Source organism: Amia ocellicauda, chromosome 7 (genome assembly GCF_036373705.1).
Source record: "Amia ocellicauda isolate fAmiCal2 chromosome 7, fAmiCal2.hap1, whole genome shotgun sequence".
In the NCBI taxonomy this organism is placed as follows: domain Eukaryota; kingdom Metazoa; phylum Chordata; class Actinopteri; order Amiiformes; family Amiidae; genus Amia; species Amia ocellicauda.
Window position 1 is genome coordinate 887,161 of NC_089856.1, and position 27,881 is coordinate 915,041.

General features: G+C 47.0%; 1 protein-coding gene across 1 annotated transcript; it reads left to right on the plus strand.

The window, feature by feature from the left end:
- On the plus strand, positions 1–27,881 carry lmx1al (LIM homeobox transcription factor 1, alpha-like). The gene is made up of 9 exons (XM_066707782.1): positions 1–176; positions 7,557–7,636; positions 8,702–8,882; positions 24,959–25,191; positions 25,456–25,616; positions 25,739–25,816; positions 25,966–26,086; positions 26,312–26,470; positions 26,606–27,881. Exons 2-9 carry the CDS (start codon positions 7,579–7,581, stop codon positions 26,761–26,763), a joined length of 1,149 nt encoding a protein of 382 aa, XP_066563879.1. The 5' UTR covers positions 1–176; positions 7,557–7,578; the 3' UTR covers positions 26,764–27,881.

The following is a 27,881-nucleotide window of genomic DNA, read 5'->3' on the forward strand; positions in this document are numbered from 1 at the left end:
CTGTGTAGCGTCTGTACTGCACACCTCGCATCCACACCCCGCGTCACACAGACACACAGAGCGCAATCAGACACAGAGAGACGGCGGGTCCGGGACTGTGGGTGTCGGCGGCGGCTCGGTCACCGCGGTCTGTCATCGAGAGACTGAACACGGACACAACTTCTGCTCATACAGAGGTAGGGCTGCAGGAAGACAACTGTGAGAGAGAGAGAGAGAGAGAGAGAGAGAGAGAGTTTGTGTTATCTTTAGAACAATCTACAGGTACACAACGGGTTAATATATGTTGTTGTTATTATTATTAATAATAATAATAATGATATTATTATTATTATTATTATTATTATTATTATTATTATTATTATTATTATGTGTTATACCGTCCGCATTGATATGTTGATAGACTGAGATACATGATAGGTATAGAGAGAATATAAAGATCGATATATAGATAGAAAGAGGGGAGATGAGGACAGATAGAGAGAGAGCCTCTTTGTTTACCTTTTCTCTTTCTCTGGCTCTGCCTCACTCTTTTCTCTCTCCTTCTTTGTCAAGTCTCTATCTTTCTATCCTCTCCCCCACTCTCCCTCTCCCTCTCCCTCTCCCTCTCTCTCTCTCTCTCTCTCATATTCTGTCTTTCTACTCTCTCTCGTTCTCCCCCCTCTCTCTCTCTCTCTCTCTCTCTCTCTCTCTCTCTCTCTCTCTCTCTCTCTTTCTCGGGTGTTGTGTAGTTTAGGCCCCAATGCAATAATTTTATTTTTAGTATTTCTTGCAATGTTGGAATTTTGCTCAAACAAATGTATATATGTATATGTGTACACAGACAGACAGATAGATAGACAGATGGATAGAATTTCCACAGGACTCTTGTGCAAGTCTTTCTATGTCCGTGTCACAGAGGAGTGTCTGTCCCCTGTCCCTGTCCCTGTGCAGCCCTGTCCCCCAGCCCACTCGCGCCCCGTCCCACGTCCCGCCGCGCTTTGAATCGTCACAATAACAACAGCAGCAACAATAACAGTAGGATCATGAGAATAATAGTCCACAACCCTCTTTCTCAATGTGTAGCCGAGGGTTTTCCAGTTGTATAATTGGTCCCTGTGTTTTCAACAGAAGACTACATCAAGTCTTAATAATAATAATAATAATAATAATATACATAACAACAATAATAATAACTATTAGTTTCAGTTTCTAGAGCAGTTACAATATTTCCCAATTATCCCAAAGCTCCGAACAACTCGGCGCTGTTGTCGTCGTTGGTCTGTTGCTGCTGCTGGTCCGCAAAACAAACAAACAACATTTTCCCATAACGCAATTTATTTTGATTCTACATTAATTGAATTGGCAATATTATTAAAAACACATTTAAAATACACCCTTCTATACATACATATTAGTATTAGTATTATTATTAGTCTGTACAGTCGGGTGTCGCGTATTTCAGCTCGGTTTCCACTCGGAAACGGAGGGTTTTTACAAACCTGTTCCAGACGCGGATCGCTACATTTCTATTTTAATTGCTTATAAATTTACCCTCGAAAGACTTTATTCTGTGAAGTATTAGAAATTAATTTGATATTTTTTGTAAAATAAATTAATATTGTTTGCGCTCGCTTTTCCCAGGCTGCTGCCGAAACACATTAAACCACGAATTGATACAGACACACACATAAAAAACATTAAAAGTAAATCTGTATTTATACAAATAAAATGTTTTAGAAACTGAGTGAAAATATAAGTGATTGTCTATTATTATTATTATTATTATTATTATTATTATTATTATTAATAATAATAATAATAATTGATATTATAATTATTGTTGTTGTTGTTGTCGTAGTATCAGCAACAGTTGTTATAGTGTTTGGTTAGCTACTCTGTTGTTTCTTTAATCTGAATTAAATAAAATTGCTTTGTAAAATTTAAATTGAACTCAGAAATCAGTTCCGTATTGTACAGTATAAACTTACAGGCGCCGATTGCAGGTTGCCATCTGTATTATTATTATTATTATTATTATTATTATTATTATTATTATTATTATTATAACAGTGATATTTAGTTATGGTTGTAGTTGGTGTTGTTGTCCATATAGTAGTAGTAGTAGTAATAGTATTTAGACGGTCTAAAATAGTCATTTATAAAAGTGCTGATATAGCGCGCCGTGTCAGAATTAACAGGAATTCCCATCAAGGTAAAGAGAGACTCTGCATTTACTGTGAACGATGTCAAATATTTTCAGTGTAGATCTTCATTATTATTATGATTATTATGATTATTGTTATTATCAGGGCGGTATTATTGGGCTGCCCGTGTCTTTGACTCTGGGCGGGACGGCAGCGGGTTTGGAGACGCGCTTACACACCTGCAGTCCGGTGAAGCTTATCTGCAGCTTCAGAAGCCATTTAACACCACTACAATTATTATTATTATTATTATTATTATTATTATTATTATTATCATGATGATTAAAGTGAAGCCAGTTTTCGCTCACTCAGCGCCACGGAGACACACATTTCTCACGGCAAGCTGTCCGTTCCCTTGTTTAATTAGGAAACAGCCCAATATTACAATTTCAAAATAAATACAAACATACGTAAATAATAATTCTAACATTTAATTTATTTGCATTTAAACCTTGATTTAATTAAATACATATTCGTACCCAGGGAGAGATTTCTGTGACTGTTCCCCGTTCTCGTGTGTGTGTTTAGTTTTTTTCCAATCATGAGTAATACATACATACATACATACATACATACATACATACATACATAATAATGTGTTAATATGTTGGGCGGGACACACGGACACACGGGCGGCCTGCGAGTTTCTGTTCAGAGAAACACAGATGCTGTTTTTCACGGCCCTGTCCCGCATGGGTTTATTATATATCCCGTACAGGGTTACTCTCCCGCCTGGGTTTATTAGAGCACACCGTCTAATAAATAATCCGCTTCATTACAGGACTCAGAAACATCCACGAACTCACAGTTGTTCAATTTAGCACACAAATCTTCAACACTGTAAACTGGGGCGACTGTGCTGTGAATAATAATCATCATCATCATAGTAATAATAATAATCACAATATAAGTGTCCATTTGGTTTAGTTAAGCTCTCCTTGTGCTTGTATCTACACACATAAAACACTGCAGGAGTAGCGCCGGTGCTAAAGGAGCTGAGGCTCGGAGGGCGACTCAGTATTGGACAATTTGCACCAACGCTGTCCTGTATCGGAGGGGGAGGGGACAGAAATGTGTCACATATCTGTAGATGTACATGTGTTCACACACTCACACACCTGAACAGAGCAGGTGTCCAAGCCAGCATCACACCTAGAATATCACCAAGGGCTGGACCAAAACCTTCACCCACCGGGTGTCGGGTATGAACAGTAGAAATGGCCAACAACACACCGCGGTGTCGGGGGACAGTTTCGTAGTCTGCGATTCGCGGGGTCAAAGTGTTGACGGTGTCGGGCGGTGCGTGTTGTGTTGATACTTGTGATGATTTGGAGAAAAAAGGAAAATGATGTTTTGTTTTGAAACTGTCATCGATGCTGTTGCTGTTGTTGTTGTTGTTAATATTATTATTATTTCGTCGTTGTTGTATTGTGACAGAACAAATAGATAACAAATATGTTTAAAACTCTATGGCGTCTTAATTTATATTTTATACGGTTTTACAATTTAATATTTGTGTTAAAATATTGTTATAGACGCTGAAACGTTTGATAAATAATTTTCTGAATAATTTTCAAAACCCAAATCATTTACATTATTTCTCTTTCTTTCTTTTGCGGTTTCTGCCACGATCTTAATCGCTTCGAAATTATTTTAAGTAGTTTTTCAATGTTTGTTTCCATTGTAATTAAGACGCGTTAAAATAAATCCGAGAAAGATATTCGATATTGTCACTGTAAGTCTCAATTTATCACACGATATTATGATTTTTTCTAAGTTAATATATTATTATTATTATTATTATTATTATTATTAATAATAATAATAATAGTAGTAGTAGTAGTAGTAGTAGTAGTAGTAGTAGTCCACACTGCATTTGGGGATGTTTGGCGTCGAATCAACCCTTAACATTCCGTATTTGATAATAGAAGAATAATAGATATATAGTATTAATTTTCCCTTTTTGTGTTTCTCCCAAATTAATGTTAAAATTATTATAGATTTTTTAAACATTATTAGAAATGAAGCCGGGACTCGTGCTACATAAACACACTTCTCTCCTACATTTAACAAAATACACATTAAACCTGTTTAAAACTCCATGCTCCGTGTTCGAGAAAATCATTCTTATTTCGTGAATCACATTTCAATTGCGACCACGTCTTTTGTGAGCTTGAGTGGATTTATTGTTTTACAAAAGAGAGTTTTATTGCTGATTGATTTGAGCGCAAAACCAGCGTCGTCCCACTTCGAAACCCGCTCGTGTGCACTTTCCAACACTGTCTTCAAGTACAACTAGAATTAATTCACATTTATATGTTTTTACTTGTATTTTATGACATTCAGTTTTGAAGACGACCTGGAATTTGAACTGCAGCTAAAATCAGGCTGTTGCTGCAAAACCGCGTCTCTGTCACGGCAGTCACTGACAGAAACGCCGCCTGTCCGTCTGTCTGTGTTATAACGTGTCTGCGCTGGTTTCTGCTGGTCAGTTGAGTTGGTTATTAACTGGCAGGTGGTCAGTGGTCGTTACTCCCTGGCGAGTGAGTAAACCCGCCTGGTGCTGCTGGGTGGAGGTGAGTTAGAGCGGCTGGGAAGTCCCTGGACCGGCTGAATGGCGGGTTGGGTGACTGCGGTGCCGGATTAGTGGGTGAATCGCTCCGTGTTCAAGACATGAAGCCTGACATTTAAACACAGTATTATCCTAGAACAACACTAAACATACTGCGTATTGTATAGACTGGGGAACATTTAAAAATTAAATGAATATAAAAATAATAATAATAATAATAAAGATCATTGTATTCCCGAGAAAGTGTCCCACGCAAGCCGGTCCTCTCCGCCATCGCTGCACCTGAACTAACGAGGTTTCACAGAAGCGCAAACAGGACGGATACACCTATTAGATACGTATTTATTGATTGATTTATTTGATTAAAACTTGTAGCCTATGCGTTTTGGATGTAATAGTCTATTTCAAATGATAAACATTTAGTTGTACTTTAGAGGGAAAATATGGACGACATTATAAATATCAGACCATATTTAAATCTTGATAATTTAGGCAGCAAATGCTGCGTTGTTAATAAAGTAAATACAGTTACCAACGTGTTGATTTTGAGGTAGACTCTGAGCTTTGTCCAGACTCCTCTGAAATTGCCGACACATTCCTAATAATAAAAACAAAAAAACAAGTTCACATTTTGCACGATTACATTAATTGTAATAATGTATTCAACGCGCCTGATTGATTGATTGATTTATTTATGTATTTATTATTCGGCTTGTGCTTTCTATTCCGCCATTGCACCTCTAAATGAGCCCAAATGACCGATAATGCAGAACACGGACCATCGGATATTAAGAGCAGCCAACTTGAATTATAGTTTAGGAAACAATGTCAAATATGTCCTAAAACATGTCTGCTTCTCCTGTCATAATGTATGGGATGAATCGGAGGCCTGTGGCGTGTTCTTGTCACACCACACTGTCCGCTTCTATTGACTTTATTGCGATAAAGAAATGTCACACACCGCCATGGTAATTGCAAAGCCAATAGCGGCGCATATTATAGTCTGTAATATATATCCTGGGAATGTTAAATCCCCCTCGCAGGGATGGGGGAGCAAAGGAAGGAGAATATTTTTGTTTAGGGTTTTTAATGAAAGGAGGTCACGGGTTTAATACAATTGTCGCCCCCAACGCGGCTCCGGTGTGACCCCTCCGCCCCAGACGCCTTGTCGCTGCTCTATAGGGGAAGATAAATAAAGAGAGAAAGCAGGAAAGAAAGAAACGAAGAACCATTTTCCCCCTCTTCTCCTCTCCTCTCCCCCTCTCCTCGTCTCTCCTCTCCCCCCGCCAGGTCGCACTGGGTTTCCCGTTGAAGTGTCTAACTCGATCTGAGGTCCGGTGCCAATAAAGCACTAATGACGATGGTGTGGAATGGAAATTTTTAATTAAAAACGAAGAGAGGGAGGGAGGGAGAGAGAGGGGCGCTGCAGGGAGACGCACAGACTGCAGCCCGGTGTAGCAGCACACAGCCCAGAGTCCTCAGCCCAGAGTCCTCAGCCCAGAGTCCACAGCCCAGAGTCCTCAGCCCAGAGTCCTCAGCCCAGAGTCCACAGCCCAGAGTCCTCAGCCCAGAGTCCACAGCCCAGAGTCCTCAGCCCAGAGTCCACAGCCCTGAGTCCACAGCCCTGAGTCCACAGCCCTGAATCCACAGCCCAGAGTCCTCAGCCCTGAGTCCACAGCCCTGAGTCCACAGCCCTGAGTCCACAGCCCAGAGTCCTCAGCCCAGAGTCCACAGCCCAGAGTCCTCAGCCCAGAGTCCACAGCCCTGAGTCCACAGCCCTGAGTCCACAGCCCTGAATCCACAGCCCAGAGTCCTCAGCCCTGAGTCCACAGCCCTGAGTCCACAGCCCAGAGTCCACAGCCCAGAGTCCTCAGCCCAGAGTCCACAGCCCAGAGTCCACAGCCCAGAGTCCTCAGCCCTGAGTCCACAGCCCTGAGTCCACAGCCCTGAATCCACAGCCCAGAGTCCTCAGCCCTGAGTCCACAGCCCTGAGTCCACAGCCCAGAGTCCACAGCCCAGAGTCCTCAGCCCAGAGTCCACAGCCCAGAGTCCACAGCCCAGAGTCCTCAGCCCTGAGTCCACAGCCCTGAGTCCACAGCCCTGAATCCACAGCCCAGAGTCCTCAGCCCTGAGTCCACAGCCCTGAGTCCACAGCCCAGAGTCCTCAGCCCAGAGTCCACAGCCCAGAGTCCTCAGCCCAGAGTCCACAGCCCTGAGTCCACAGCCCTGAGTCCACAGCCCTGAATCCACAGCCCAGAGTCCTCAGCCCAGAGTCCACAGCCCAGAGTCCTCAGCCCAGAGTCCACAGCCCAGAGTCCTCAGCCCAGAGTCCACAGCCCAGAGTCCACAGCCCAGAGTCCACAGCCCAGAGTCCACAGCCCTGAGTCCACAGCCCTGAATCCACAGCCTTGAATCCACAGCCCAGAGTCCACAGCCCAGAGTCCTCTGTGCGTTCACATAAACCCGCGGATCACTAACCAGTGCGCCGCTGCGTCTTTTCAGAAATAAGGACCTGATCCGAGTTCAGAAACTGTCTTTTGTTTGGTCTGGTCAGTGGTGTGTGTGATGCCACCGCTTTGCCCAAACTGCAGAAGTTTAGTTTAAATTAATTGCTGAGCCAGGAGGAATGAGTTGGTTGAACTGGTACTGGGCTCGACCGATGGACACTGATAAAAGCATCACTATCTGGACAGGAGATCCCACATTCGCTCGGGTTGGGTTCTCTGGTGAACTGTAGAGTTTCCACATTAATAATAATATTGTCTCTCTCTCATACCTCTCTCTTTCTCTTTGTTCATAAGCGAGCGCGCTGGAGGTGAGGGGATGAAGACAGAGGAGACGCGCTCCTGTCTGCAGCAGGCCCCCTCTGCTGTTCCCTTCGGTGAGAGACAGACAGACACACACACACTGACACACAGAAACACACACAGTAACACACACACTGATGCACACTGACACACAGAATCACACACAGACACATACACACTGACGCACACTGACACACACACAGTAACACACACATGCACACACACACACACACACACACACTGACACACAGAATCACACACAGACACACACACACACACACACTCACACATACACACTGACGCACACTGACACACAGAAACACACACACACACATGCACACAGTAACACACACACTGACGCACACTGACACACAGAATCACACACAGACACACACACACACACACACTCACACATACACACTGACGCACACTGACACACAGAATCACACACAGACACACACACACACAGTAACACACACATGCACACACACACACACACACACACACTGACGCACACTGACACACAGAATCACACACAGACACACACACACAGTAACACACACATGCACACACACACACACACACACTCACACACACACTCTAAAAATGAAGGTTCTTCAGCAGTTCTGTTTAGAGCCAGTTGTTTGTGAGTTTATTGTCATTAAAGGGTTCGTTTAAGAACCGCGAGGTCCAGCCTAATCTCAAGGGATCATTTATGAACCCTTTTTCGTCATGGTCGTGGTTGATTTGAGACACATTTAAGGTTCTTTAAGGATCCTTGTTTGCAAGAAACCTTGGTAAAAGGTAAAAATGAGAACCTTAAGGGTTCCTCCACAGTATCAACCCCAGGAACCCTAAAAGGTTCTTATTAGAACCTTTACTTCTTACTACTTAGAGTGCAGACACACAGACACACAGACACACAGACACGCACAAAGACTGACAAAACACAGAACCCCATAGACTGACAAGAGACAGACTGACAGACAGACAGGTGCACAGGGTGTACGCATCCTGTAACTCCATTTACAAATGATCCAATCACAAATCAACAATCAACCATTATTTCCACAAATCCCCTGTCCACTCCCTGCCCTGCCCTCCCCTGTCCTCCCCTGTCCTGTCCTGCCGTGCCCCAGGTGCGGAGCGGCGGGAGGTGTGTGCGGGCTGTGAGTCGCCCATCGCGGATCGCTTCCTGCTGCGTGTGAACGAGCGCTCGTGGCACGAGGGTTGTGTGAAGTGCGCCGTGTGCCTGCAGCCGCTGAGCGGGAGCTGCTACTGCCGGGAGCGCCTGCTCTACTGCAAGCACGACTACGACAAGTAAGGCAGCGTGGGGGGCCTGGGCGGGCTGGGGGGCTGTTAGTTTGTTTGAAGGTCAGTGTATCAGTCAGTCAGTCCGTGTGTCAGTCTGTCACTCAGTCAGTGTGTCTGTCAGTCAGTCAGTCAGTCAGTGTGTCTGTCAGTCAGTCAGTCAGTCAGTGTGCGAAAGTGTTTAAGTGTGTGAGTGTGACGGTCACAAATCTTCGAAAACAAGGACTTAAAAGCACCCACACCAGGCAATCTGCGGCTCCACTCTACTGTATTGCGCAGAAACTTGGACCCCCTGCTGTTGCCACAACCATCACCTTGAGACACTTGGGGCCTCCAGCGTATTCTTGGGATCTCCTGGAAGGACCATGGCCCTCACACAGACCTCCTCAAGCACACCCAGACCACCAGCATGGAAGCAACTGTGGCTAGACAACAACTCCGCTGGGTCGGTCATGTCATCTGCATTGACAGCTACTAAAGTCCAGCAGGAAAGTTGGTGGCATATCTGAAGGAAACATGGAAAAACTGTGCCATCAAGCCTGGAGAGCTTGAATCCATGGCTGCCAACCAGCAGCGCTGCAGCTCATTGTGTCACAGAGTCAAACAGCTTGAACTCCGGTGTACCCACCACAGAGCAGCGCTTCTCAGCTCCGACACCAACAACCACACCCATCCTCAGACTCAGTGCAGCGTCTCAGTACAGTGTCTCAGTACAGTGTCTCAGTGCAGTGTGTCAGTGCTGTAGTACAGTGTCTCAGTACAGTGTCTCAGTGCAGTGTCTCAGTGCTGTAGCACAGTGTCTCAGTGCTGTAGTACAGTGTCTCAGTGCAGTGTCTCAGTGCTGTAGTACAGTGTCTCAGTGCAGTGTGTCAGTGCAGTAGTACAGTGTCTCAGTGCAGTGTCTCAGTGCAGTGTCTCAGTGCTGTAGCACAGTGTCTCAGTGCAGTGTCTCAGTGCTGTAGCACAGTGTCTCAGTGCAGTGTCTCAGTGCTGTAGCACAGTGTCTCAGTGCAGTGTCTCAGTGCTGTAGTACAGTGTCTCAGTACAGTGTCTCAGTGCAGTGTGTCAGTGCAGTAGTACAGTGTCTCAGTGCAGTGTCTCAGTGCAGTGTCTCAGTGCTGTAGTACAGTGTCTCAGTGCAGTGTCTCAGTGCTGTAGCACAGTGTCTCAGTGCAGTGTCTCAGTGCTGTAGAACAGTGTCTCAGTACAGTGTGTCAGTGCTGTACAGTGTCTCAGTACAGTGTCTCAGTGCAGTGTGTCAGTACAGTGTCTCAGTGCTGTAGCACAGTGTCTCAGTACAGTGTGTCAGTGCTGTACAGTGTCTCAGTACAGTGTCTCAGTGCAGTGTGTCAGTACAGTGTCTCAGTACAGTGTCTCAGTGCTGTAGTACAGTGTCTCAGTGCAGTGTGTCAGTACAGTGTCTCAGTACAGTGTCTCAGTGCTGTAGTACAGTGTCTCAGTGCAGTGTCTCAGTGCTGTAGCACAGTGTCTCAGTACAGTGTCTCAGTGCTGTAGTACAGTGTCTCAGTGCAGTGTCTCAGTGCTGTAGCACAGTGTCTCAGTGCAGTGTCTCAGTGCTGTAACACAGTGTCTCAGTACAGTGTGTCAGTGCTGTACAGTGTCTCAGTACAGTGTCTCAGTGCAGTGTGTCAGTACAGTGTCTCAGTGCTGTAGCACAGTGTCTCAGTACAGTGTCTCAGTGCTGTAGCACAGTGTCTCAGTGCTGTAGTACAGTGTCTCAGTGCAGTGTCTCAGTGCTGTAGCACAGTGTCTCAGTACAGTGTCTCAGTGCTGTAGTACAGTGTCTCAATACAGTGTGTCAGTACAGTGTCTCAGTGCAGTGTCTCTGTACAGTGTCTCAGTGCTGTAGCACAGTGTCTCAGTGCAGTGTCTCAGTGCTGTAGCACAGTGTCTCAGTACAGTGTCTCAGTGCTGTAGCACAGTGTCTCAGTACAGTGTCTCAGTGCTGTAGTACAGTGTCTCAGTGCAGTGTCTCAGTGCTGTAGCACAGTGTCTCAGTACAGTGTCTCAGTGCTGTAGTACAGTGTCTCAGTGCAGTGTCTCAGTGCTGTAGTACAGTGTCTCAGTGCAGTGTCTCAGTGCAGTGTCTCAGTGCAGTGTGTCAGTGCAGTGTGTCAGTGCTGTAGCACAGTGTCTCAGTACAGTGTCTCAGTGCTGTAGCACAGTGTGTCAGTACAGTGTCTCAGTACAGTGTGTCAGTACAGTGTCTCAGTGCTGTAGCACAGTGTCTCAGTACAGTGTCTCAGTACAGTGTCTCAGTGCTGTAGTACAGTGTCTCAATACAGTGTGTCAGTACAGTGTCTCAGTGCAGTGTGTCAGTACAGTGTCTCAGTGCTGTAGCACAGTGTCTCAGTACAGTGTCTCAGTGCAGTGTCTCAGTGCTGTAGCACAGTGTCTCAGTACAGTGTCTCAGTGCTGTAGTACAGTGTGTCAGTGCAGTAGTACAGTGTCTCAGTGTAGTGTCTCAGTGCAGTGTGTCAGTGCTGTAGCACAGTGTCTCAGTACAGTGTCTCAGTGCTGTAGCACAGTGTCTCAGTACAGTGTCTAAATGCAGTACAGTGTCTCAGTGCAGTGTGTCTCAGTGCAGTGTCTCAGTGCTGTAGTACAGTGTCTCAGTGCTGTAGCACAGTGTCTCAGTACAGTGTCTCAGTGCTGTAGCACAGTGTCTCAGTACAGTGTGTCAGTGCAGTGTCTCAGTGTAGTGTGTCAGTGCTGTAGCACAGTGTCTCAGTACAGTGTCTCAGTGCTGTAGCACAGTGTCTCAGTACAGTGTCTAAATGCAGTACAGTGTCTCAGTGCAGTGTCTCAGTGCTGTAGTACAGTGTCTCAGTGCAGTGTCTCAGTGCTGTAGTACAGTGTCTCTGTACAGTGTCTCAGTGCTGTAGCACAGTGTCTCAGTACAGTGTCTCAGTGCTGTAGCACAGTGTCTCAGTGCAGTGTCTCAGTACAGTGTCTCAGTGCTGTAGTACAGTGTCTCAGTGCTGTAGTACAGTGTCTCAGTACAGTGTGTCAGGACAGTGTCTCAGTGCAGTGTCTCAGTACAGTGTCTCAGTGCTGTAGCACAGTGTCTCAGTACAGTGTCTCAGTGCTGTAGCACAGTGTCTCAGTACAGTGTCTCAGTGCTGTAGTACAGTGTCTCAGTGCAGTGTCTCAGTGCTGTAGCACAGTGTCTCAGTACAGTGTCTCAGTGCTGTAGTACAGTGTCTCAGTGCAGTGTCTCAGTGCTGTAGTACAGTGTCTCAGTACAGTGTCTCAGTGCAGTGTCTCAGTGCAGTGTCTCAGTGCTGTACAGTGTCTCAGTACAGTGTCTCAGTGCTGTAGCACAGTGTGTCAGTACAGTGTGTCAGTGCAGTGTGTCAGTGCTGTAGCACAGTGTCTCAGTACAGTGTCTCAGTGCTGTAGCACAGTGTGTCAGTACAGTGTCTCAGTACAGTGTGTCAGTACAGTGTCTCAGTGCTGTAGCACAGTGTGTCAGTACAGTGTCTCAGTGCTGTAGCACAGTGTCTCAGTACAGTGTCTCAGTACAGTGTCTCAGTGCTGTAGTACAGTGTCTCAATACAGTGTGTCAGTACAGTGTCTCAGTGCAGTGTGTCAGTACAGTGTCTCAGTGCTGTAGCACAGTGTCTCAGTACAGTGTCTCAGTGCAGTGTCTCAGTGCTGTAGCACAGTGTCTCAGTACAGTGTCTCAGTGCTGTAGTACAGTGTGTCAGTGCAGTAGTACAGTGTCTCAGTACAGTGTCTCAGTGCTGTAGCACAGTGTCTCAGTACAGTGTCTCAGTGCAGTGTGTCAGTGCTGTAGCACAGTGTCTCAGTACAGTGTCTCAGTGCTGTAGCACAGTGTCTCAGTACAGTGTCTAAATGCAGTACAGTGTCTCAGTGCAGTGTGTCTCAGTGCAGTGTCTCAGTGCTGTAGTACAGTGTCTCAGTGCTGTAGCACAGTGTCTCAGTACAGTGTGTCAGTGCAGTGTCTCAGTGTAGTGTGTCAGTGCTGTAGCACAGTGTCTCAGTACAGTGTCTCAGTGCTGTAGCACAGTGTCTCAGTACAGTGTCTAAATGCAGTACAGTGTCTCAGTGCAGTGTCTCAGTGCTGTAGTACAGTGTCTCAGTGCAGTGTCTCAGTGCTGTAGTACAGTGTCTCTGTACAGTGTCTCAGTGCTGTAGCACAGTGTCTCAGTACAGTGTCTCAGTGCTGTAGCACAGTGTCTCAGTGCAGTGTCTCAGTACAGTGTCTCAGTGCTGTAGTACAGTGTCTCAGTGCTGTAGTACAGTGTCTCAGTGCAGTGTCTCAGTGCTGTAGTACAGTGTCTCAGTGCTGTAGTACAGTGTCTCAGTACAGTGTGTCAGGACAGTGTCTCAGTGCAGTGTCTCAGTACAGTGTCTCAGTGCTGTAGCACAGTGTCTCAGTACAGTGTCTCAGTGCTGTAGCACAGTGTCTCAGTACAGTGTCTCAGTGCTGTAGCACAGTGTCTCAGTACAGTGTCTCAGTGCTGTAGCACAGTGTCTCAGTACAGTGTCTCAGTGCTGTAGTACAGTGTCTCAGTACAGTGTCTCAGTGCTTTAGTACAGTGTCTCAGTACAGTGTCTCAGTGCTGTAGTACAGTGTGTCAGTACAGTGTCTCAGTACAGTGTCTCAGTGCAGTGTCTCAGTACAGTGTCTCAGTGCTGTAGCACAGTGTCTCAGTGCAGTGTCTCAGTACAGTGTCTCAGTGCTGTAGTACAGTGTCTCAGTACAGTGTCTCAGTGCTGTAGTACAGTGTCTCAGTACAGTGTCTCAGTGCAGTGTGTCAGTGCTGTAGTACAGTGTCTCAGTGCAGTGTCTCAGTACAGTGTCTCAGTGCTGTAGTGCAGTGTCTCAGTACAGTGTCTCAGTGCAGTGTCTCAGTGCTGCAGTACAGTGTGTCAGTACAGTGTCTCAGTGCAGTGTCTCAGTACAGTGTCTCAGTGCTGTAGCACAGTGTCTCAGTACAGTGTCTCAGTACAGTGTCTCAGTGCTGCAGTACAGTGTGTCAGTACAGTGTCTCAGTGCTGTACAGTGTCTCAGTGCTGTAGCACAGTGTCTCAGTACAGTGTCTCAGTGCTGTAGTACAGTGTCTCAGTGCAGTGTCTCAGTGCAGTGTCTCAGTGCAGTAAAGTGTCTCAGTACAGTGTCTTAGTGCTGTAGTACAGTGTCTCAGTACAGTGTCTCAGTGCTGTAGCACAGTGTCTCAGTACAGTGTCTCAGTGCTGTAGTACAGTGTCTCAGCACAGTGTCTCAGTGCTGTAGTACAGTGTCTCAGCACAGTGTCTCAGTGCTGTTGTACAGTGTCTCAGTACAGTGTCTCAGTGCTTTAGTACAGTGTCTCAGTACAGTGTCTCAGTACAGTGTCTCAGTGCTGTAGTACAGTGTCTCAGTACAGTGTGTCAGTACAGTGTCTCAGTACAGTGTCTCAGTGCAGTGTCTCAGTACAGTGTCTCAGTGCTGTAGCACAGTGTCTCAGTGCAGTGTCTCAGTACAGTGTCTCAGTGCTGTAGTACAGTGTCTCAGTGCAGTGTCTCAGTACAGTGTCTCAGTGCTGTAGTACAGTGTCTCAGTGCAGTGTCTCAGTACAGTGTCTCAGTGCTGTAGTACAGTGTCTCAGTGCTGTAGTACAGTGTCTCAGTGCAGTGTCTCAGTACAGTGTCTCAGTGCAGTGTCTCAGTGCTGCAGTACAGTGTGTCAGTACAGTGTCTCAGTGCAGTGTCTCAGTACAGTGTCTCAGTGCTGTAGCACAGTGTCTCAGTACAGTGTCTCAGTACAGTGTCTCAGTGCTGCAGTACAGTGTGTCAGTACAGTGTCTCAGTGCTGTACAGTGTCTCAGTGCTGTAGCACAGTGTCTCAGTACAGTGTCTCAGTGCTGTAGTACAGTGTCTCAGTGCAGTGTCTCAGTGCAGTGTCTCAGTGCAGTAAAGTGTCTCAGTACAGTGTCTTAGTGCTGTAGTACAGTGTCTCAGTACAGTGTCTAAGTGCTGTAGTACAGTGTCTCAGTGCAGTGTCTCAGTGCTGTAGTACAGTGTCTCAGTACAGTGTCTTAGTGCTGTAGTACAGTGTCTAAGTGCTGTAGTACAGTGTCTCAGTGCAGTGTCTCAGTGCTGTACAGTGTCTCAGTACAGTGTCTTAGTGCTGTAGTACAGTGCCTCAGTGCTGTACAGTGTCTCAGTACAGTGTCTCAGTGCTCTAGTACAGTGTCTCAGTGCAGTGTAGTGTCTCAGTGCAGAAAAGTGTCTCAGTGCAGTGTCTCAGTGCTGTACAGTGTCTCAGTGCAGTAAAGTGTCTCAGTGCAGTGTCTCAGTGCAGTAAAGTGTCTCAGTGCAGTGTCTCAGTGCTGTACAGTGTCTCAGTGCAGTGCCTCAGTGCTGTACAGTGTCTCAGTACAGTGTCTCAGTGCAGTAAAGTGTCTCAGTGCAGCGTCTCAGTGCAGTAAAGTGTCTCAGTGCAGTGTCTCAGTGCTGTACAGTGTCTCAGTGCAGTGTCTCAGTGCTGTACAGTGTCTCAGTGCAGTGTCTCAGTGCTGTAGTACAGTGTCTCAGTACAGTGTCTCAGTGTCTCTGAAGTGCAGGATGGCTGCTGTTCTTCATCGGGTTTGAGTGCTAGAATGTGGTCAGACAGCCGTTCCACTCCCACCACACACTGGAAGCTACACAGCAGATAGAGGAGAGGAGAGGAGAGGAGGAAACAGAGGAGAGGAGGATGATGAGAGGAGACCAGATCTAGACTCACTCACACACACTCACATAGACTCACACACACACATAGACACTCACATATACACACACGCACACACAAAGACTCACAGACACACACACACTCACACACTCACACACTCACATTGACTCACACACACATAGACACTCACACACACACACAAACACACACACAAAGACTCACAGACACACACACAGACACACACATGCACGCACACACAAAGACTCACAGACACACACACACACACACACACACACTGAAAAGCATTATTTATACATTTCTATTGAATTATTTAAGTAAAATAGAATAACAGGTGTGTGTTTTGTAATGCGGTACAGTCAGCTCTCACCACACCTCACCATTAAACAACAATAAGAATATAGTGAAAGAAAAGAAACATAATATAATTACAGCAAGTAAATAAGAAAAAAAAAGTAAAACTTGGCCGTCTAGGCTGCATGTGACCTTGAGAGAAGACTCCCAGAATGCTTAGCAGTGTTTGCCCTCTCAGCGTCTGTCAGCACCTCCGGCCTCTCTCTCCTCGCTGCCCACAGACATGAACAGAGCATTCATCAGATCTTTGTGTTTTAATTCGGGCGGGGGGCTGTAGGAGTGCAGGTGTTGGGGGGGTTAGATAAGGAAATATCTTCAGTGTTTTTTGTTTTTTTTTCTTGTTTCATGTCTGTCCATCTGGAGAATACAATGATTCACTGAGAGAGCAGGGGCTGCGCCAGAGACTACAAACACAATCTACACATTTTATATGTGTGTGTGTATGCATGCATGCAGGAGAGGGGTTAAAAGGATGAAGTGGGAGGGAGAAGGGAAGAGAGAGAGAAGGAGAGTGAGAGTGAGGGGGTAATTCAACCACACTGTCATACTGATAGACAGACAGAGAGACAGAGAGCGAGAGAGAGAGAGAGAGAGAGAGAGAGAGAGAGAGAGAGAGAGAGAGAGAGAATAATGGCAGTAATACTGGGGAGAGTGTACAAAATAGTGTGGAGTCGGGACAGTGTGAAGCCCATCCCGCTAATTGTTTAATTAGACAAATTAGGGAGCTGTAAGGGGTTGAGCTGGGCTGGAACAAAACCAGGAGACCCTGCCACCACCCCCCCAGCAGTGGAGTTTGCCCCCTCCCTCAGCTCTAGTGAAAATTACTCACACCTTACACCGGTGAGTAAAGATTGGTCATCAAACTACACTTTACAGTGAAAAAATGTACTTTAAAAGAAAATCACAATTCTCTCTCAATTCAGTTTCAATTTCAATTCAATTTAAGGAGCTTTATTGGCATGACAAACCAATTCTCTCTCTCTCTCTTTCCCTGCCTCCTTTCTTCTCTCTTCTTGATTTCTCCTCTGCTCTCCCTCTCCCCCTCCCTGCATTCCACTCTCTCTCTCTCTTTCTCCCTCTCTCCACCACATTGTTACAATTATATATTCAATTATGAAGCTGTATGCCTATATACCCCCCACCCCACCACCTCCCTCCTGCCTCTCCTTCCTCCCCCTCTCTTCCCTCTCCACAGCAGTTAAGAGCCTCATAATAAACAGTGATCATGTAGCTGAACAGCAGGAGCAGGTCCCAGACCAATAAAGCCCAGGACAGCCCCAGGCCACACTGCCTGTAACCAGTCACAATATTACTCTAGTCTGGGGCTTTGGGGCCTAAAAGCCCCATCCTCCTCCAATAACTCCTCCTCTTCTATCTCTCAGAAAACAATAATCCCTCTCTCTCCCTTCAGCTCAGAATGCTTCCTCCCTCTCTCTCTCTCCCTCTCCCTCTCTCCGTCACCCTCTCTCCCTCTCTCTCCCTCTCCCTCACTCCCTTTCCCTCCCTCTTCCTCCCTCTCCTTCTCCTTCCCCTTCCCTCTCCCTCTCCCTCTCCCTCACTCCCTTTCCCTCCCTCTTCCTCCCTCTCTCCCTCTCTCTCTCTCTCCCTCCCTCTCCCTCTCTCCATCACCCTCTCTCCCTCTCTCTCCCTCTCCCTCACTCCCTTTCCCTCCCTCTTCCTCCCTCTCCTTCTCCTTCCCCTTCCCTCTTCCTCCTGCTCCCTCCCTCTCAATCTCACAGTGTTAGTGTAGGTCTGAAGCCCTCTCTCCTCCATCACTGTCTGCTTGGTAATAATATTTTGGCTCCAAACCTCGTTTCGCGCCCGTTGAGATTGATGACCCTGACGACACAGGGGCTGTTTATCACGGCTGCTACCCCCCCACCCCTCCTAATCAGCTGCAACAACCTCTTTGTGTCTCAGTGCAATGGCAGAGATTGGGGGGGTTCAACTGATGGTAATCATGACAATGACGTGTGGTGCGGTGTGGTGTAGTATAGTGTAGTAATGTAGTATGTGCCTTTCTGTGATTTTGCATGTGCGTGTGTCTTTGTGAGCTGTCTAATTAGGGCACTAATTGCTGTGGATGATGCTATGTCTCTCTATTGCTCTCCTGACAATCCCATTAAGAAACAGTGAAGCAGGGCTCTGGGACTGGAGCTTGAGAGAGGAGACGAAGGAAGTGTGAGAGAGGGAGAGAGAGGGAGAGAGAGGGAAGGAGATGGAGAGAGAGGGAGAGGGACGGAGAGAGAGAGGGAGAGGGAGAGGGAGAGGGAGGGAGAGGGAGAGGGAGAGGGAGAGGGAGAGGGAGGGGGAGGGAGAGATCACGTGTCTCACTACTAGACAGTACTGTGGTGTCTCTGTTTCTGTGTGTTTCTACAGTCTATATACTCCAGGTGTGCAGTTGGTATAGTCCAGGGGTTTTCAAACCAGTCCTGGAGTACCCCTGTCCTGCTGGTTTTTGATCCAACCTAGGTCTTAATTACTTAATTGAATGGTATATTGCTTTGTTAGGTCAATTAAGGGTGCAATTAAGCAATTAAGACCTCAGTTGGAACAAAAACCAGCAGGGCAGAGGGTACTCCAGGACCGGATTGAAACCCCCTGGTATAGTCTATAGTCCAGGTGTGCCAGTGTGTACAGTCTGTATACTACAGGTGTGCAGTGTGTGCAGTGTATATACTCCAGGTGTGCAGTGTATACAGTATATACTCCAGGTGTGCAGTGTATATAGTATATACTCCAGGTGTGCAGTGTGTACAGTATGTACTCCAGGTGTGCAGTGTGTACAGTATGTACTCCAGGTGTGCAGTGTGTATAGTATATACTCCAGGTGTGCAGTGTGTACAGTATGTACTCCAGGTGTGCAGTGTGTGCAGTGTATATAGTCTATACTCCTGGTGTGCAGTGTATACAGTATATACTCCAGGTGTGCAGTGTATATAGTATATACTCCAGGTATGCAGTGTGTATAGTATATACTCCAGGTGTGCAGTGTGTACAGTATATACTCCAGGTGTGCAGTGTATATAGTATATACTCCAGGTGTGCAGTGTGTACAGTATGTACTCCAGGTGTGCAGTGTGTACAGTATATACTCCAGGTGTGCAGTGTATACAGTATATACTCCAGGTGTGCAGTGTGTATAGTATATACTCCAGGTATGCAGTGTGTACAGTATATACTCCAGGTGTGCAGTGTGTACAGTATGTACTCCAGGTGTGCAGTGTGTACAGTATATACTCCAGGTGTGCAGTGTATACAGTATATACTCCAGGTGTGCAGTGTATATAGTATATACTCCAGGTATGCAGTGTGTACAGTATATACTCCAGGTGTGCAGTGTGTACAGTATATACTCCAGGTGTGCAGTGTATATAGTCTATACTCCTGGTGTGCAGTGTGTAAAGTATATACTCCAGGTGTGCAGTGTGTATAGTATATACTCCAGGTGTGCAGTGTGTACAGTATGTACTCCAGGTGTGCAGTGTGTACAGTATATACTCCAGGTGTGCAGTGTGTATAGTATATACTCCAGGTGTGCAGTGTGTACAGTATGTACTCCAGGTGTGCAGTGTGTACAGTATATACTCCAGGTGTGCAGTGTGTACAGTATGTACTCCAGGTGTGCAGTGTGTACAGTATTTACAGGTTTGGGGGATTTTCTTGCTATGAATCTATGTGCCAGTAGTGACTGACAGCACCGGGTCTAAGTTTTCTGCACCTGCTGTGTCCTAGTACTTTAATCAAGGTAAACATTTTATTGTTTGTAAGGGAGTCAGATGTTTGGTTTTGTTTTTTAGTTGGGGGGAAGAAACCCTTGAATGTCAATTAACTTCCTTTATCATTGATTTATCTGGAATATATTTACAGCAGAATGTAAGTGGAAGAATAGGGAAAACGGGACACAAATGGGATAGACTAGTGTGGTTTGTTTGTGAAATGTGCTTGATGAGTAAACAGCCACAAACTTTGTTATTTATTTATTTATTTAATATGTATAAACATATAAATATAAATATATATAAGGAGAGAGAGAGAGATCCAAGTAAGTCCAAAGCGCATCGCGTACCAAAAATGATGCAAAGGGCGAAGAATAAGAAGGAGAGAAAGCAGAGTGGAAAGCGAGCGAGACAGACAGAGAGGGGCTCGGGCGATATTGCTGCTTTGCATAATATCCGATAAGTCTCGTCTCCCCGTCTCCTCCGCACTCAAACAACAATTTAATTACAGGCGGCTAATAAATGTTTCATGACGGAACGAGCTGCTAGCCCTGTCTTTATTAAATCTGAGATAATAAAGGAAGAGCTAGAAAAAGAGAGGGGAGGGAGGGAGAGAGAGAGAGAGAGCGAGCAAGCGAGAGCACAGTCTAAAATCTATCAGATCCAGCAGAAAAGACATTCTCAACTCGGCCCGATGCATCTCTCGTTACCCTAGCAACCCCCCCGTCTCCCTCTCTTCACACACTCTCTCTCTCTCTCTCTCTCTCTCTCTCTCTCTCTCTCACACACACACACACGGACAGGAAATGAGAAACGGGAAGACAGGATATTGCGTTCTGGAGGACCTGGGGATTAGAGGTGTTATCTAAACCAACACTCCCAGAGATGCCTGATTTCCCCCCCCCCTCTCTCTCTCTCTCTCTCTCTCTTTCACTTTCTTTCTCTTTTATGTTCTCTCTTTCTTCCTCTCTGTCTCTCACTGTCTTTTCCTCAATCTCTCTCTTTCCCTCTCCCTCCTGGCATGTGCAGGGTTAACAGAGAGAGTGTGCGAGTGTGTATCACTTTGTGTATCTGTGTTTTTTGTGAGAGTGTGTATCAATGTGTGTGTGTTAGTAACTGTGTGTATCAATGTGTGAGTGAGTGTGCGTATCACAGTTTGTTTATCAGTGTAAGCGTGTATCTGTGTTTTTTGTGAGAGTTTGTGTGTGTGTGTTAGTATTTCTGTGTGTCTTTGTATCGGTGTGTGTGTGTGTGTATCTGTGTGTGTATGTTTTAGTATGTGTTCTTGTGTGTGTGTGTGTGTATCGGTGTGTGTGTTTTAGTATATGTGTGTGTTACTATCTGTATGTGTGTGTGTGTGTGTGTGTGTGTGTGTATCGGTGTGTGAGTGAGTGTGAGTGTGTGTGTGTGTGTATTGGTGTGTGTGTATGTACTCTCTGGCAGGCGCAGGGTTAACAGCCAGACTGCTGCTGGGAGCGGATATTGCTGTGTGTGTGTGTGTGTGTGTGTGTGTGTGTGTGTGAAAGAGAGAGTGTGTATCAGTGTGTGTGATATTACAGTGCGAGGGAAGGTGGCTGGGAGCCAGAGATGCATAATCACATCATCTCCTTTTATTAAATTCACTGCTCTGCCTCGCTGTTATTAAAATCTCCCAGCGTCCTCTGCAACACACACACACACACACACACACACACTGATGTACATTGAGACACTTTGACCTGCCACACACACACAGTTTCAAGTTACTTTTACATGTTCATATATCTGCAAGTACTTAAGTAAGTAAAGCAATTAAAAGGCTAATTAGTGTCATTGTTAGTTCACTTTAAGCATTAAATCATCTAATTGGAAGTTGATCAATGAAGAAGATGCTTTTTTAAATGTTTATTTTACTCTGGCCAACACATATAATAAAACAATGAGGGAATTGTATGCTGAGGACTCCCCCCCCCCCCACACACACACACACACTTTCCTCTCTCCTTTCCTCTTTCTCCCTCCCTATTTTTATCAATTCATATTCTCCCCCCCCCCCTCTCTCTGTCTGTCTTGGGGCATCCCTGAGCTCATAACTGCTCTTGTTTGAGTCTCAGTGAAATTAGCTGCCTCTCTCTCTCAGCGGCAATATCTCCCCCTCACACGGGGAGCCACACCCATTTCCCACAACGCACCACTCCACCCACAGTATTATTAACATTATTATCGGTGTTGTTGTTGTAGTATTGTTGTTTGCTACTGTTATTGTTGCAGTTGTACAATAATAAAAGTGACAGCAGTACAGGCAATAGCTAGTATAATGAATAGTAGTAGTATCAGTAGACGTAGTAGTAGCAGTAGAAATAGAAGTGGGTTTAGATGGCTTTGTAGTAAAAATTACACCAATTACACTGCGGTGAGGAGCAGCTGTAGTGACTGCAGTGACCAGACGCAGGCCCGGCCCGTGTGGCGTAGCGAGAGTGCGTGTGGACCTGTGATGCCTGGGTACTGGGCTCCAATCCCACATGCGTGTGCCTGTATCTGTGTGCTGTGTGCATATGCCTGTATGTGTGTGTGTGTATGTGCCTGCATGCCTAGATATGTTCATGTGCATGTATGTGCCTGTTTGCATGTCTCTCTGTATACAGACCACTCCAAGTTCAGAAATCAATGTTAAGTGGTCTCTTATTTTTTCCAGAGCTGTATATATCTGCGTGTGTGTGTGTGTGATACATGTGAATGCACTGATTCTGCGGTTTGACGTGCCGCTTCACAGACTGAAAATGACAAAAACAAATCACAGCCTAATGGCGCTCACACCTGCAGGGCGGCTAATGAGAGGGGAGCCCCGGAGCCGCCGCCGCATCCATCAGCCGCCACTAACAATGCGTGTGTGCGGTTTGGGGGGGGGGTCTACTGCCCCTCTCTCCTCTTAATGTCTTTGTTTCCTCGTGTTTGTATCGTCCCTCTGGGCCTGTGCTTCTTGCTGTTCTGTGAGTTTCTCACAGTTGGTTTAAAGACCAACACAACGCAATACAACACAGAGTAGCACAGCACAAGAGCACTGAAGCACTGAGAGCACAGCGCAACGTATGTTTGTGTGTTAATCCACCTATTGGGGTGTGTGCATGTGGCTCTGGGCCCCTCCATGGGTAAGGGACACGCCAGCACAGTTTAATTTCAGTTGATAGGACCGCTGCAGGCCGGTAGAGTCACTTGCATTGGGAATGTTGCGCTTCTCTTTAATAAAACAACACAAATGTGTTTCTGTGCCGTTCCTGTTCTTCCCAGAATTAACGCAAAACATGGAATCAACAGTAAAAAAGTATACTCAGGTTACACAATGAGCTGGACAAACAGACAGACAGACTGACACACTGACACACTGACTGACTGACACACTTGACTGACTGACACTCAGTGACTGTCCCATAAAGCCCTAGGTCTGTAGCTCTGCAGGACCAGGCTGCGTCCTTGAGCTGAACCAGAACAACACAGTCCTGTAGGTGGCCAGGGGGGACGGGACCCTCGATACGCAGAGCTTCTCTCCCCCCTCCAGGAGGCCCAGTCCTGCTCTCTTGCATTCCTGCTGCTCTCGCTCTCTCACGTCAGTTTGACTCCTGTGAGCGGAGGCTGGGCGGCTGGCAGATGGGGTTTTCCAGGCAGGCTGGGATTAGGCCGGGTGGCCGGGCGGTGGGTCCAGGGCCGCACAGATCACACTGTGAGTGTGTGGCGCTGCCCGGGTCTCCCTGCCACTCTCCCCCACTCACGGCCGTCCGCACCGCTCCCCGGGACCGAGGGGCAGGGGGCAGAGGGAGGGGGAACAGGTGTTAAAGAGAGAGACCAAGCTCCAACAGGAATCTTGCTCTTTTCTTTCTTCTTTTCATTCTTTGTCCTTTTTATGTGATTTGTTTTGCCCTCAAACAAACAGACAAGAAAAAAATAAATTTAAAAGAACAGATTCCTTTGATGCTGTGGTATGTGTGTGTGTGTGTGTGAGTGTGTGTGTGTGTGAGAGAGAGAGAGAGTGTGAGAGTGTGTGTGTGTTTACAGAGTCCTGGGGTGCAGATTAACCCCATGCTATCCCCAATCCCCAGTTATGAGTTTACACCGTCTGTCTGGACTCTACGCTGTTTAAACATCTCTGCTAATTAATCCCTACTTTATTGCTTTCTTTGGGCCAGGAAAACAGAGAGAGAGAGACAACAGAGATAAAGAACACAGGAGAGTGGGGGTGGGGTGGGGTGGGGGGGGACAGAGAGAGAAAGAGGGAAAGAGAGAGAAAGGGAGATAGGAATATGGAGCGGAGATGTTGAGAGGGAGATGGAAAGAAAATGTGAGAGAGGAGGAGGAAAGCAGGCTGAGAGCGATGAAGTTGAGATGGACAAGAAACAGGAGAGGGGAGCTGCTGTAAGAGACAGCGTGTGGGAGAGAGAGAAAGAGGGAGGGAGAGAGAGAGAGAAAGAGAGGGAGAGAGATTTCACCTAGGAAATATTGTAAACCAGATGATAAACCTACTTTAAAATAGTTTTATTTTGAACTGAACAAACACACAATATACATTAATTAATTACTTAGCCAACAAATAAACAATGATCCGCAGCAGTTCTCTTGGGACGGCGCGAAACTTGCCCCACTCTGCCTGGTGCGGAGCAGAGCGGACTGCTGAACAGGGGCTGCTGTGGCCACCTGGTGGCACAGCGAGGAACTGACAGACAGAGCAACCGTGCCCAGCCTGGGGCAGACGGGGAGACTGGCAGGGCTGGGGCTGTAATGGGGGGCAGGGAGAGGAGAGAGGGACAGAACTATACACTGGTGCAGGACTGGTGAGGTAGCTGTAGTAATTAGCAGTAGTAGTGCTGGTAATAGTAATTCTTAGTATTCGTATAGTCGGTAATACTATTATTATTGCTGTTTTTTATAGTAGTACGAGAAGTAGTAATGTTTGTATCAGTTAACTATTGTTATTATAAGGTATGGTAATAGTTTTATATAGTAGCAGTAGTAGTAATATTATCAGCAGCAGTCGGTGTTATAATATTGTTATTATTAGTAGTTAAAATATGTTTGTATATACTGTGTTTTCTAATATGTGTAGTATTGTTATAATGTTATTATTAGCAGTGGTAAGTGTTATAGCAGCAGGAGTGTGTTATAATGTTGTTGTTATCGGCCGCATGAGTGTGTTATAACGTTGTTCTTATCTGTAGCAGGAGTGTGTTATAACTGTGTTGTTATCAGCAACAATAGAGTGTTATAATGTTGTTATCAGCCGCAGGAGTGTGTTATAACGTAGTTTGCCCCCGCGGGTCCAGGCTGTTTGTGACGAAGTGCAGCAGCTGTCTGAAGGCGGTGGGGGCGTCGGAGCTGGTGATGCGGGTTCTGGAGCAGGTCTTCCACGTTGACTGCTTCTGCTGCTGCGAGTGCGAGCGCCGGCTGCGCCGCGGGGACGAGTTTGTGCTGAAGGAGGGGCAGCTGCTCTGCCGCAGCGACTACGAGAAGGAGCGGGACATGCTGTCGGCCATCAGCCCCGCGCCCACCGAGTCCGGTACCGGCACCCCCACGAGCCCAATCACTAATCAATACATGCACCCCATCCATAATCAAAATACAGTCTGCCCCCTCAGCCCCTGAAAACTAAAAGTGCCCCTCTGCATCCCATCAACAATCAAGACACACAAACACACCCCAAGCACACCGCCTCCAGGAACCAACAGTAAATCAATACTCCTGATATGAAAATCAGGACGCAACAGTAATCAAGATCTCTCCCTCTTTCCTCTCCCCTCTACCCCTCTCTCTGCCCCCCTAGTGAAGAGTGAGGATGAGGAGGGAGGGGGCGTGTTGCCGGGGAAGCCAGGGGAGGAGGGGAAGGAGCACAAGCGGTCGAAGCGTCCGCGCACCATTCTGACCACGCAGCAGCGCCGGGCCTTCAAGGCGTCCTTCGAGGTCTCGTCCAAGCCCTGCCGCAAGGTGATCAAACCACCCCCGAGCAGCCGCCCCACCCCTGCAGCCAACATCCTTTCATCTCTGACTTGCCTTCCTCCCTTCTCCCCTCTCTCTCTCTCTCTCTCTCTCACTCTCTCTCTCTCCAGGTTCGAGAGACACTGGCAGCAGAGACAGGTCTGACCGTGCGAGTGGTCCAGGTGTGGTTCCAGAACCAGAGAGCCAAGGTGAGGGTCCCAAACCCCACCCCTGGATCCAAGCAGACCCCACACTTCATTGGTTAATTGTTCGTGTTGGTGTGTAGAGTGTGTGTGGTATTAATGGTGTTCCTGGTGTCAACGGCGTTCATGGTGTGTGTGGTGCTGTTGTGCCACAGATGAAGAAGATCGCTCGGCGGCAGCAGCAGCAGCAACAGCAGCAGCAGGAGCAGGAGCAGCTGGGGGGGCCACGCAGGGGTCCCAGCCGGGGGGGGCGACAGAGCAACGAGGACAGTGAAGGTGAGTTGGGCGGGTGAGAGGGGATTATATGTGTGTGTGTCTGTATTTCTTTCTGTCTGTCCAACTATATGTGTGTGAGTCTGTCTGTCTGCAGGCCTGTCTCTCTGTCTGTCTTCGATGGAAAGTGTATTGGCCTGTCATTAACCTCTCTGCCTCTCTGTGTGTATGTATGTGTATCTGTCTGTCTGTCTCCCTGTGTCTCTGTCTCCCTGTGTGTCTGTCCAGATGGGTCCAGTGTCCACGGGATGGATGGGCTGCTGGCCCAGTACCCCGTGCTGCCCCGGCAGCAGCTCCTGACTCTGGACCAGAACGTGTACGGCACCGAGCCCTTCAGACACGGGCTCACCCCCCCGCAGCTGCCCGGGGACCACTTGCACCCCTACGGTGAGGGAGAAGGGGATGGGGGTGAGGGGAGGCGGGGAGTCAGATTAAGGGCGAGGGGGGAGGGAGTCTTTCTCCGGCGGTGTGTGTGGTGTCCAGGAGGTTGTGTGTCTGTTTGAACCCCCCTCTCTCTCTCAGACTCAGAGACAGTATTCCACGACCTGGACAGCGACGCCAGCCTGGGGCACCTGGGCGACTGTCTCCTGGCCACCACAGAAGCTGGGCTCCTGCAGGCGCGGGTGGGGAACCCCATCGACCGGCTGTACTCCATGCAGAGCTCCTACTTCACCTCGTGACCCCTGGGTGACCCCACCACCACCAACACCACCACCACCACCACCAATCAAAAACAGAGACCCTCCACCGCGTCATCTGCACTTTCAATTCAACCGATTGGTTGGGTTAATCGATCGATTGATCTATTGGTAAGGGTGTCCAGCCCTGGTCCTGGAAAGTGACAGTCCAGAAGGTCCCGGTAGCAGTGGTCAGTCTCCAAAGTCCCACTGCCAGTCCATTCCTTGAGTACCGGGGCTGGCTGGCGCTGGGAGGAGCAGGCATTGGATCCCACTGAGCCCCCTGGCGTCAGCCATCCTCCATCCTCATCCCACACCCATCCAGGGCTTTCAGTCAGTTCATCTCGGTAGTCTGCTTCTTCCTCAGACAACCGACATAACCAGAGATGGTAGCCTGAACTTCCACCATCATTTACATAAGTTACTAAATATTACAAACTGCATACTGGCCACTGGCCACCAGTTAAAGGATACTACAAACTAGACACTCGATTCAAAACACTAGATACTCCTTACAAGATACCAGTTACCAGACACCAAATATTGGTTACTAGACACTAGACACCAGTTACTAGACATTAGACACTAGACACAGACACAGATACTAGCTAACAAATACTAGACATTAGATATTAGACGTTAGACACTAGACAGACACAGACATTAAACACAAAAAACTAGATACTAGACACCAAATATTGGTTACTAGATACTAGAGACCAGATACTAGATCATAAATACTAGACATAAGATATTAGGCATTACACAGACACAGACACCAAATATTGGTTACTAGATTCTAGACACCAGATACCAGATATGACAAACAAGACATTTGATACAAGACACCAGATACTACTTACAAGATACAAGTTACTAGACACCAAACATTGGTTACTAGATATTAGATAACAAATACTAGACATTAGATATTAGATTCTAGACAGGAGACAAGAGACACTAGGGGGTGAGGACAGAGCAACAGAGTGAGACATTACCAGTTGAAGGTGCAGATGACAAAGACTGGTCCAGAAGAGTTGTTCTTGCGATGGGTTGATTGGGGACCAGGGATGGGGCAGTGTGTGTGTTAGAGAGAGAGAGAGAGAGAGAGAGAGAGTGCG

Coding starts and splice junctions, on each gene's coding strand:
- lmx1al (XM_066707782.1), top strand. CDS start 7,579: ATGAAGACAGAGGAGACGCGCTCCTGTCTGCAGCAGGCCCCCTCTGCT. Junction 8,883..24,958: donor TGCAAGCACGACTACGACAA/GTAAGGCAGCGT, acceptor CCGCGGGTCCAG/GCTGTTTGTGACGAAGTGCA. Junction 25,617..25,738: donor CGTCCAAGCCCTGCCGCAAG/GTGATCAAACCA, acceptor CTCTCTCTCCAG/GTTCGAGAGACACTGGCAGC.